Source organism: Lissotriton vulgaris, chromosome 2_1, assembly GCF_964263255.1.
Source record: "Lissotriton vulgaris chromosome 2_1, aLisVul1.2, whole genome shotgun sequence".
Taxonomy (NCBI): Eukaryota; Metazoa; Chordata; class Amphibia; order Caudata; family Salamandridae; genus Lissotriton; species Lissotriton vulgaris.
In genome coordinates, this window is record NC_141687.1 from 1,447,073,320 (window position 1) to 1,447,085,964 (window position 12,645).

At 45.1% G+C, this 12,645-nt stretch overlaps 1 protein-coding gene across 3 annotated transcripts in view; it reads left to right on the forward strand.

Annotated features, from left to right (window-relative positions):
• The window catches only part of ZRANB3 (zinc finger RANBP2-type containing 3), an 881,708-nt gene that overhangs the window by 243,669 nt on the left and 625,394 nt on the right, over positions 1–12,645 (forward strand). For all 3 annotated transcript variants that reach the window (XM_086957301.1, XM_086957303.1, XM_086957302.1), the window contains one exon: positions 7,231–7,249. In XM_086957301.1, coding sequence (XP_086813427.1) covers positions 7,231–7,249 — 19 coding nt within the window. The remainder of the gene's footprint in view (positions 1–7,230; positions 7,250–12,645) is intronic.

Here is a 12,645-nt window from a genome sequence, read left to right on the forward strand (position 1 = left end):
GATGGAACCCTAGGCACTGTGCATGGGAGCACTCCTGCTATTGTACAGAAGGGGGCAGTACAGCTATTGGATAGGCTTTGTTTAGCCTCAGAATGAGAGTCCTTTCACATTTGGCATATGCAACGACAAAGTACCTCTAAACACGCCAGTGGTTCAACCACAAAGGTACCTTGGATCTGCTTGCCAACAGCGGTCCGCTTTAGTATCAGAATCAAGATGCTGCGTTTTATGAAATAGTAGAGAGACTTCAACATGGCTGCCTTGCAGATGTCTGAAAAAAACTTTGGCAGCCAGGCTGTAGTGGATGTTTTTTCTCTTGGGGAATGGGCTTAAAGGTTTCCACTATCCATGATGACTTGTGCTCACTGTTGCCTCAGAACGTCAGTTCATTTATTTTGAAGACAAATCGAGGAGACCAGGATTAAGATTTGGATGTTTTTAAACCGGGTGTCCAAGAGAAGAATCCAGTGAGGAAAGAGAGTCATTTAGAATATCTATGAAGATTCCTACAATGCATACCCTGGACTACAAAGTAGTATCTATTTCGGTTGCCTGGTAGGATCTTCATTAATAGTCATAAAGTTTAGAACAAGATAGCATGCTAAGAAATGTCCATAACCTTTGAGGCTCCTGGGCAGAAGGAATAAAACAGGGTCTTAATCTGAGAAGTTTGATTACAGGGTTAGCCAGAGAGGACCCGTAGAGCTGCTTGCTAACACTACTCCGCTTTTGTATCAGATTCAAGGTAATGGTGTCTTGTGAAAACGTGGAGTGACTTCAACGTGGCTGCCTTGCATATGTCTGAAAGAAGCTTAAAAAGGAGACTGTGGTGGATGTTTGAGCTCTTGGGGAATGAGTTTACAGGTTTCCCTGGTGGCGGTTTATCAGCCAATTGATGACCGGCATATACAGGATACGGTCGAAAGAAATTAGCTGTTCCCAAGTCTCTAGAACCCGGCGAATGAGACCACAGGAATTCTGAAACTCCTTTTGGGAGCAAGGAATAATGATACCTTCCTAACAGTTGTATCTGCACAAAAGATCGTAAAAGATTCAACAGCTGAAAGGGATTGAAATAAAGTGATTGAATTTCACTATTCCCACGAGCTGAATTGATAGTCACTAGAAAGACAGTCTTCCAAGAAAGATGCTGTAAAGAATCCTTGTGGACCGATTCATTTTGAAAAAAAATCAAACTGTGCACCCAAGGAGGAGGGCGAGTTCTCGTGAGTGCAAATACATTTTTTCAGGCCCTCTATGAAGTTTTTCATGACGAAGTTTGAACAGGAGGTTTGAATTTGACCTTTTCTGAAAGCTTTAATAGCTGCAAGGTAGACTTTGATGGAAGAAAATTGCAATTTTAATTGGGCCAGGTATATTAAGTATATTCCCTGTCACTTCCTCTTAGCAGTTGACAAGGTTGCTGCTTTTCAGTTGATCCCATAATTGAAAACCGTTTCATTTGAAGGATCGTCAAGCCCTAGTCAAAGGGTATTTAGCTTCTTTTAGAATATCCATGCATGACTGAGGGAAATATGGATATCCATAATGCCTAAGCTCAGAAACCAAACAGCAAAATTCAAAGATGTGCAGTTCGGGCGGAATAATTGACCCTGTAGTCTGCTAGGTTTTCTTAAGAGGTATGGCGATCCCTTGACTGGCTTATCAGACATTTGTAACAGATCCAAGCCCTATCACTGCCTCAACAAGAGCGGAGTAATGAGGATAACTGGTGCCAGGCAATTTGGAGTATCAGCACGACTTGGGGTATCAAAGGAATCGGAAGACAAGGGAGATGTTATTGTGTGCTACTTGGCGAAAAAATGCTTCTGTGCCTCGTCAGTAGTAGACAGCACAATATAAATGCAATTAAAATTAAAAATTTATGTTGAAAAAACATCCCTATTTAATGAGTATTGTGGAGAGGGCTCTGACCATCGGGTAGTATGGGACAAGATGTTGGAGTCAACATTGCAGAGTGCCCAATTGCAGCAAAAGAGTGAGATTTTCTGTCTTTCTGTTGTAAAGTTGATCATTTTGGTTATCTGGTCAGCATCTTCTTGCCTGTTTAGATGGTAGTGTTGTGTGAGTTTGTAATGACAAAACATTGTGGCTCCTGATGGACTACATAGAACTGTGATGTAAGCATTAGAGCGTAGTGAATTGAATGTCGGTTTAGAATGTTGAGTTTGCGGTTACACACACAACAATAAAGTCCTGTTATAAAAAGCTTTGTGTGTGGTGTAGTCATTGGCGAATACCCGGCCTGGGGAGGATGCTACAACTGGTGATGAGATTAAGGATAAATAACTCTGTTATGTGCCAGGGCTAGGCCCATGTAGCGAATCTGCTAGTTTCTTACATTGTCCTTTTTTCCCGATACCATTCCTGCCGTGACATTTTGCACATATTTGCGTGCACTACAATGTTGGAGTAGTTTTTTTAAACAACTTAGTTTACGCATCTAGCTCCGCACAACATTATCAGGATGCATCAAACACTGTGTAGAATGCCCTTCTTTGCACTGTGTACAAATGTTGTTTCTATCTTCATCCATGGTGGAGACTGGGCTGTCGGCATATCCATAACATCACTAATCTATATGCACATTGCAAGACTGCTTTCTATTATAAATAAATAGCATCCCATGAGATTAGTAGAGGAGGCACTTCAGCTGACACCGAGGGTCCATGCATGCAGAGACTTCTCCACTCAGCGGTCTGACTTCTCAGTGAGGGGGTGTCCAGTTCGTGACCAAGACAGACTCCTACATTCTTTTCCGCCAGGTAATGGGCTTGGATCGTTCCTAGGGGGGATTCTTGGCTTCTCCCCTAAACAGACTCTAGGCACACGCTGGGTAGGTTTCGCATAGTAGGAGTACGCCTGATTACTGCCTTGTTTATATGCCTGCATAGATACACTGTTTTAACACCATGGTAGAACTGGATCTACTGTTTATGCTTTTGGAGCATGTAATCACTTCCATCTTCTTCTGTCTACTGATTATCGCAGCACATGTATTCTATACCAGAATAATGTTGGTTCAATAAATATATTGAAAATGTCCCACTGTATATTCTGTATATTTCTCTGAGCACAAGAAAGCAAGAGTGACTGAGCAAAAGATTCTGATCTGTTTCCACAATCCCTGAGGGGTCATGGTTGTCATGTTCAGTGGTTGCCAGAAATAATTTGGTTCCTGGTAAGGTTAGGGTGGGCTTACAATGGCACTGTGAGCTAGCTGGTTTCTAGGCCAACACATCCTGCGGGGATGCCCCGAAACAGTTTGCGCACCTCACCCAAAGTATATGTTGTCCAATCCTATGGATTAGTAGGAACTACACAACATGGCGCCGCCAAAGTTGGTTGGGTTCTTATTTAACAGATACAGTCACCTGCTTACCACTATTGAGTAAAGAAAGTAATCATGCCTCTGCACTGGAGGGAGTTGCCCCAGAGAAAGTACACATGGTTGTGCTTCCGTAGCTGCCCATATCCGAAGTGGCACCCCATCAAATCTGCCAAGTGGGACTCAGAACTACTCCAAAGGTTTCCGAAGTGCAGAGAGAAGGAGTCTTAATTGTGACAGTTTGCTTCTCCAATGGAGGCAAAGGCATGGGTCCAGTTTGCTGTCATTATCAATGATGATGCAGAGGATACTTTTCTCAAGGCCTCAGAGAGAATTTGCATAAACAAGATCACCAAGCAGCGTTGGAGAGAACTATACTCTCCAAGTCAGTAAGTTCCACCAAACTGTACAGTTGGGCGCCTTTTCCTCAACCCCAGTACCAAACAAATATGGTAGCTTCCTTGAGCCCCACCCTTTTTAATGTTTACGTGTCCTTACTAGCTAATATCAGCGATACATGGGGCATCAGTATCTGCTCTTATGCAGACGGCACTCAACCGATGATCACTCTTGATGGACACAATGACACAAGGATCAGAATCACTAGCTGTCTTTCAGAAATGGCAGCCTGGATCCTTGAGCCCCACCCTTTTTAATGTTTACGTGTCCTTACTAGCTAATATCAGCGATACATGGGGCATCAGTATCTGCTCTTATGCAGACGGCACTCAACCGATGATCACTCTTGATGGACACAATGACACAAGGATCAGACTCACTAGCTGTCTTTCAGAAATGGCAGCCTGGATGTCCGACCACTGTCTGAAGTTAAATGCAGACAAGTCGGAGATTCTTCTTTTTGGTGGAGCACATTTAGTCTGGAATGCAACCTGGTGGCCGGCCCTCCTAATTGGGCAATGCCACCCCCCCCCCCCCGAAACACATGGCAAAAGATTTGGGCATTCTTGTTGACAGTGCACTTAACATGCAGGATCAGGTACGTGCACCCTGCTGAAAGAACTTTGCAACACTTGAGTTGTTAAAAAGACACTACCAATGGATCCCTATACAGTGTAGGAGAACCCTTGTTCAAACCCTACTTATAAGTAGGATGGATTATGGGACTGCACTCTTTGTTGGCATGGCGAACTATCTCTTCTCTCGACTACAGCTGGTCCAGAATGCGGCTGCCAAATTGGTATGTAACAATAAAATTATCTAGTACCTTAAAAATCTTGCTGGTGAAGGTGTAAAAGAAGTCATAAAGACAATGCCGCAAGCTGACAACATTTCATACTGTCAAATTAAAGCGGCCTCGAATCTCAAGCTCAATCCAATGGCAAATATAGATTATGAAAGGTACAGCTTCAGTGAAGGATGACAGAAAGCTTGTGAGGCCATCGACCGATTTGTTGAGGAACTGGATTTATGCATCAAACACAGTAGGTTCAATTAATTTAATGATGAGGAAGCTATGCGCCTCCGCGTAATTGAAGAATGCTTGTCCTATTCATTCAGATGACGAATGCTGAGTGAAACTCTTAGTCTCTTAGTTCTCATGACTGCCAGAGCTGAAGAGCATAATTATCGACAATCTGCTGATATGGAAGTAACCAGAGTGAGTCAATCATGTATGTGAAAAGTAAGCCAAAGCCCAAGGCAGCGGGACAAAGAGTGAATTATCTACAGAAAAATAAGCTTTGCTTCAGGTGTGGATTTTCGTTTCCACGTGAAGGTAAATGTCCTGCCATTGGGCAGATCTGCAAAGGCTGTGGGAAGGAGAACCATTTTATGCCGGTTTGCAAGGGGAAAGTGTAGGAAGCTGTTTTTTTTATGTAGTATACCAAAAAAAGTTATACTATGTAGAAAGTCCAGATTACCCTTATTGGTTTACAGGGCTTAAATTAATAATCCCAAATGCTGTCTTTTGTTGTAGTGTGCGTAAGGAGTTTAGGCTTATCAGAGGGTAGTGTTAATGCATTATTTAACACACAGAGTCAATAAATAAGACTCACACAACAAACTAAAGACCAATTTTTTTTAAAAAGCAGCGAGAACTTCGTTTATGGGTAAGTACTTTTCAGTTCATCAATTTTTGCAGCTAAGTAAAGAATGCCACTCAAATGCATTTTACACTGTAATTCTTTCATATGGAGAAAGGAACATATACCGCATACAGGTATTTAAAATACAAATTTCAGGGGTCCCCTTTAGGTTTCAAGGTTCTAGGTGCAAAGGTCCAAAGTACCACCAGCAGTTCGAGTTTACCTGCCCTGGAGTGTCCAGGTGCGGAGGTGCTGGACGGGTTGGTAGCCTTGTGCACTAAACTGTAGGAAAAGATGGGGGCCACCTAAGAACAGGCTGGAGAGGGGGGCTTGGGGACAAGTCAGAGGGCTCGGTTCGTGGAGGTCCTGGGAGAAGCAGAGCACCATTATTTGTTGTGGACTGGGGCCGGGGAGCTTGCGTGCCGAGGGTTTTGGTCAACTGGTGCCTGTGCGTCAAAGGTACTCGTGATTCTCGGTTAGGCCTGCAGAGTGGGAGAAAACAGGACAGCGGGGACACTCTTGGTGCTGGCCTCTACGGTGCTGAAGGTCCCTTGTCGGCTGCTCTGTCTTTGCAGCATTGGAGTCTGGATTGGACTCAAGCAAGCTTTGTTTGCTGCAAAGGGTCCGGAAATTCGGGAATTGGAACAGGATGGCTCCTGTTGGTCGTGACATCTTCTCACTTAGTGGGACACGGATCTGACCTCTTGTGGCAAGGTGACCTCCACCTAGGCGGCTACTGCGCCGATGGACTTGGTGATCAGCAGAATGGTGAACTAGATGCCGGCTAATTAGACAAAAGCATTCAAGGAAGATGCTGACGGCTTCGAAGTGCGGGAGTCCCTCCAAGGCTTTTGGAGGATCGCAACTGCAGGACGAGTCAGATTGTCGGGACAGGAGCAGGTAGGCAGGCAGGGTTTTTCGCCAAAGTCCACCAGTAGTCTGTAGTTCCCACTTCTTCAGCTCTTCTTGGTCCTTCTTCTTCTTGTGTCAGCAGAATATGAGTTATTGGTGTTAGGGGGCCACCTAAATACTCAATTTAGGGGTGTTAATGAGATTGAAGGGCAGTAGCCAATGGGCTACTTACCCTTATGGGTACTACATCCCTATATGACCACTTCCTGTAGGGAGTGGACATAACTCTGTTCCAAAACTCCTATTTCCACCAAAATCAAAGTGACACAGCTCTCCTTTTGTGGGGCACATCAGGCAGCCCACCTTAGGGGTGCGACTTGCCAGATAGTCCACCATTCTTACGTGCTTATCTAATTTGCTGGATATTCTGGTGCCAGATGGGCCTCAGGGCAGGTGGTGGCATCTACAAAACACAAAGAATACTCTGGTCTAGCGTGCTAAAGAGCACCACAAAAGACATTAGCAGAGATAACTAGTCACTAGTGAAGGAGTTCTTTAATTAGGACGAAATCCCATTACCCACCAAGGTGGCATGCTTCATCATCTGGGATTCTGGAAAATAATATTTATTCAATCACATAACAAAAAGGAACTCAATGGGAGTGGGAGTACCATGACTATTGCATATATCATTACTTTATAAGTTAGCATTGGTACCAAAAATTTGTGACGTAAACTTTATAGCATTGTTATCAGCCACATGTGATAAGTACAACGGGCAAAAGTTACATTCCAAAAACTGTCAAAGTGAACAAGGGGTGGGAATACTCTGTTTATCCGCTCTTTAAACAACCTTGAAAAAATAACGAATCTCCTTGTTAAAAAAAAATAATGAAGCTTTTGTCTGCAATAACCAGTCTTTGTAGAGAATAATACTGTAAATGCTTTGATGTTTAAGCATCCTCTTTTTTTTTTTCCTTACAGGTGCATGATAGCCGATGAAGTGAGTACCCCTCCAACTTCCTTTGTCAGAAAATTAAGCTTAATTGTACTTGGGGAATGTTTGCCCTTCAGGTCTGCCACAACCAAGGTTAAATAAGCAAGGTTTATCTTTCTTCACGACTCTGTTTAAATCTGCAATGACTCCCAATCTCTTTATTTTTAAAAGAAGTGAAAATGCAAATTGTTTTCGGTGCGAAAATCTTGTTAGCAGGAGTTGTGAAAGCCTGAAGGAAGTGATAATTAGAGCTCCATTTTTAAACGAGCTAGCTTCTGACAAGATTGTCATGGGAGGTACTAACTGCGTCATTCGTTTATTTTTCTAGTCGCTTTTACTCGCTGTACATGGAACTAAAGCAAGTCTTGTACTTGGCGGCTAATTATCGACCCCTCATCACATCTGAAGCTTCCTCTCATCATCCCTTTTCTGTCTCATCAAAAGTAAAGGCTGTGCTTTAAGCCTTAAGCAGGGTGCTAAATATACAGATACAACTTGAGGTAGAGGGAGAAAGCACTCTTTGGGTTTAACACCCAAAGGCAATGCCAATTTATGAGAAAAGGCGCTGATGTATTTATAACTATTACGTCTTCAGGTGCTTGCTCCATGATCCCCCCAGAATTGGGTGACTAATAGAACACCAACTGATCAGGAACGGTATAACAAAATGATCCGAACTCAAAAGTTTGAGAATGCATATACTAGTAGGGTTGGGGGCCTAAAAAGGTTTGCCGCATCCTGGCAATTTATGATAAAGATCTAGAAATCTACGTCCGGAATTACTTCCAAATAATAAATAGTAACTTCTCTAAAGTACGTGCGTCCAAACAATAAATATTATTTTCTCTAAAGCACGCACAAGCACTTTATAGGATATAATCTTATGGAATCGATAGCTGCTAAATTCCCCACCTTTTCACTTTAAGCATTACATATGCCTTGTATACACGTACGCACATATGCACTTCAAGTATTACATACTCAATGTGTGGCTTTATGCACATTAGCACTTTCTAGATATATTTAGGATTAGATGCATTATTGAAATTATATAATGATGAAAAAGATTGTATTGTATCTCGTAACTTATTTATATATTCCTATATCTTATAATATAAAGGACGAGGAAAGAGCGACCTTTCATCTTGAAAGAAAGCTCCCACCTGAAGTGAAGCTCATTTAAAGTGCTCAAAAAGAAAAGCACCATTCTGGCAGTGTCCAGCGGAGCATTCAAGGAAGCAGTCACCTACCTTGCCTGAGGAGACCAGCAGCACGAGTGACACGCAGTGGGAGCAAACGACCGCGCACACCAGGCACGCCACCGCCGCTCCGGGACTACAGATCCCGGCAGCCTTTGCGGCGGAGGCGCGTTCCCTGACGCGTCACCAACGCGCCAGGAGGGGCTGTTAAAAGCAGGAAGCCCTCGGTGAAGCGGGGGGAGCACCATTCTGGCAGTGTCCAGCGGAGCATTCAAGGAAGCAGTCACCTACCTTGCCTGAGGAGACCAGCAGCACGAGTGACACGCAGTGGGAGCAAACGACCGCGCACACCAGGCACGCCACCGCCGCTCCGGGACTACAGATCCTGGCAGCCTTTGCGGCGGAGGCGCGTTCCCTGACGCGTCACCAACGCGCCAGGAGGGGCTGTTAAAAGCAGGAAGCCCTCGGTGAAGCGGGGGGAGCACCATTCTGGCAGTGTCCAGCGGAGCATTCAAGGAAGCAGTCACCTACCTTGCCTGAGGAGACCAGCAGCACGAGTGACACGCAGTGGGAGCAAACGACCGCGCACACCAGGCACGCCACCGCCGCTCCGGGACTACAGATCCCGGCAGCCTTTGCGGCGGAGGCGCGTTCCCTGACGCGTCACCAACGCGCCAGGAGGGGCTGTTAAAAGCAGGAAGCCCTCAGCTACGCGGGACGCGAGCGGGACGCCCGGGGCTAAGCCCGGGCAAAGGGCGGGCCCTCTGTGGCCCTCAGAGGCACGGAAAGGCCAGGCTAGGCCATCCCCATTACATCCATCTGCCGCTAATTAAGGTACTGTACCCAATGTGATATTCTGGTCATTACATTGCATCATTGTCACGTGCACCGTTATCGCATGGTTACGGACTGCCTGTCGTATTACTGCCTGCAGTACACCTTTACTACAACCCATCCGGGCTGATTTGACCTTAGGGTACCTGCTATTACTATTGTCAATATCCTAATAATGGGGAAAAAACGGGTTCCTGTCCCAGCAGAGTCTGTGAACACCTTAGACTCATATCTTGTGCAAGTAGTTAACGATATTAACAACAAGCGTAGGCAATCTCTTGGGCTGAGTCAATCACCCATTTTGCCGTCAGCAAGTCCGTCGACAAGCGCTTTAAGCTCCGAGACATCAGAACCACCGCCAGAAAACCTCCCAGGTACCCCAGAAAACCTGATTTCTCAAGATCTGGACTCTGAGGATAAAGCTGATTCTGACCTTCAATCAGACAGACAAGATCTGATCGATTTATCAGATAATACTACTAACGATACAAATCAGCAGACAGCTGCTACTGAAGCAGTCCTACACTCTCCGCAACTTGCCACAAGGGCTGTTAGAGCTTGTCGAAAATCTGCAGCAAAACGTGGGGGTAAACATCTAAGCAGGAAAAAGGCTGCTACCCCACCCCCTACTCGAGTAAGGAAACAGCTTGATCCCGTTACTGATATTGAGCCAAGATGTACCATCGACGAGGACCTTTTTCACAGAATCCAAGACATGATTGACATTAAAATCAGGACTATAATCAAACCCATGATAGGGAAATTAGACAAGTTAACATCCGAGGTAAAAAAGTTGGGTGTGGCACACAGTAAGTTGGCAGACGAGGTCGAAAATGTATCCTCCCTCGTCACAAACTTAATACCCACAAACGTAGAGGTCACCCCTAATGAGAGTAGCTCGCAACCCATTCAGCAAGGGGTGCCACCTCCGCCCCCTTCACCCTCATTACCACCATTACCTGCAGTGGGTCAGGTTGCAGACACTGCAGATCCTAGCATCAGCACATCTGCAGCTATAGCGGGAACACATCAAGTGGACATTTCAGCTCAATTTATCTTGGAAGCCTCGCCGGTCGTCCTGGTGCTGGCAAACGTTCCCGTTTTAACACAAGGCAAAGTAGAGTCCAACCAGGACCTAAAAGACAAAGCGTTACATTGGCTCACTAATAACATGCATATGACAGAACAGGGTTTTGATAAGCTGGCAGGGGACATTGTTATGTCAAGGAGGGTACCATGGATCGGTAGCAAGCCCAAAAAGTTTCAAGGGGATTGCGTCATCTTAAATTTTGCCAACGCCGAGGTCCTCCCAGACATTTTAAACAATATTTTTCCACCCCAACGACCTAGTGGCTCCATAATTCCTCTCACCCTTAAGTTCTTTTTCGACAAAAATAGGTTTACCACTCTACCTAAACTTCCCAGTTACAAAAGAACCATCAATACTGACAGATGGGGAGGGGGCCCTAGATTTCGACATTATAACGACTGGTCTCAGCCCACAGCATATAGGGAGCCAGGAAGACTCTATCGCCCAAATGACCTAAACACCAGGCCACCTTTGGTACAAGAGCCAAGAGGGAATGCTTGGGGTTCTGGCATACGGGCCTATGATTACAGCACCAGGGGGATTAGGCCAACACAATGGTTGGGAAATGATCAGTTCCCGGTACACCCAATAACCCCACAACCTTTGTGGAACTTAGCTCCATTTGGCCAGGCTCAGGTAGCCACCCCTTTTGAGTGGGGATTTGGTACTGGCAACAGATTTGCTCCCTTGTCAGACTTAAATTCCTGCGACTGACTTGAACCAGAAGCAGTCCAAGAACGGGAGGAGCCGTCCGATTCATTATTAACAGGTGGCGGTCAGGCATTGCAACAACCAATAGCTGAAAGTGCTGCTGAGAACTCGAAAGAAGACTTAAGGTCACCCACTGACCACTGCAAGATAATAAGTTGGAACGTGGCGGGCCTAAACGCCAAACGTCAGGATCATGCATGGCTAAGTTTTATCTCTAAACATCATATTATCGCCCTGCAAGAAACTTGGGATACGGCGTATAACCTTTGGTGGGATGGGTATACTAGTTTTACCAAACCTGCAGTCCCTAGTAGAGCGGGTAGAGCCAAGGGGGGCTTGGTGATCTTGTTCTCATTGGCTCTAAAAGGCAGCTATAGGCAGATCAGCTCTGATTCCGATAACATTTTAATGGTTGAGAGGGTGACCAGTAAAGATTGTAAGACATTATATGTAAATTTTTATAACTCTAGGAACAGCGATTATAATGGTCGTAATATCGCAAGCCTAGATAATATTTTAAACACAGTACTTCAGGATATTAACTTAGTCTATGAGTTAATTTTATTAGGCGATTTTAATATTCATCTGTGCGAATTAGCCTGCAAGGGTAGTGATGTAAAGGAGGCTGAGGACGTAGCCACACAGGGTCCTCATTTCGAACATTCTGTAGAGGGGCAGGAGCTTGAGGAACTCCTGGCCAACTTTGATCTAATCGAACCTGACTGCGCCCTGAGAATCCCAACTTTTACCGGCACCCTACATGGTACAGTGATTGATTATATTTTTGTGACGCGGGGCATTTTAAGCAGGACTATGGCCTATTGCACTGTACCCACTCACTTCAGCGATCATAACCCAGTTCTTCTTGAAGTGGCCTGGGGTGCCTACATGGGGGCACCTCCAGCAAATGAGAAAGTGGCACAACCTCTGAGGACCGCTGATCAAAATAGACGAGTGAAGTGGGCTAAAGTGATCCCGGATAATTTCTATAAAAAATGCTTCCCCAAAATCAAAGCTCAAGTTGAGCTCTGTAGAAATCCGGACACTCAAGGGCATACCATAGTCGCAGCCTATGAGGCAATTTGCGCTCAGGTCTCGAAGGATCTCCTGGTCAAACCCACTCCGGGAGTACAAGGTCATAAGCGTTGGTTTGACCATGAATGCTCGAAAGCACACAGAGAACTGCTAGTGGCACTAAAATCTGCACCTAGGGATAAAGCTGACATCTCAAGAAAAAGGAAGATCTATAAAGCGGCCACAAAAAACCGCAAAGACGCTATCAAACGCGAAACTTGGGATAATCTCCTTTCCGCGGCTGTACTAAAGGACAGTAGGAGATTTTGGGAGATCATGAGGCAGCCCCTATTTGCGGAAGATAACAACGCACCCCTGGACTGTGTGATCACTGACGAAACATGGTTGTCCTTTTTCAAAAATGTATATGGGGGAGATGATGATGAAGGCAGAAACAGGGGTCAGCTGCCCAGCAAACACGTACACCCCATTATCTTCAACTCGCAAGAAGTGGAAAAAGCATTCCTGGCAACCACCAAACACAAGGCACCTGG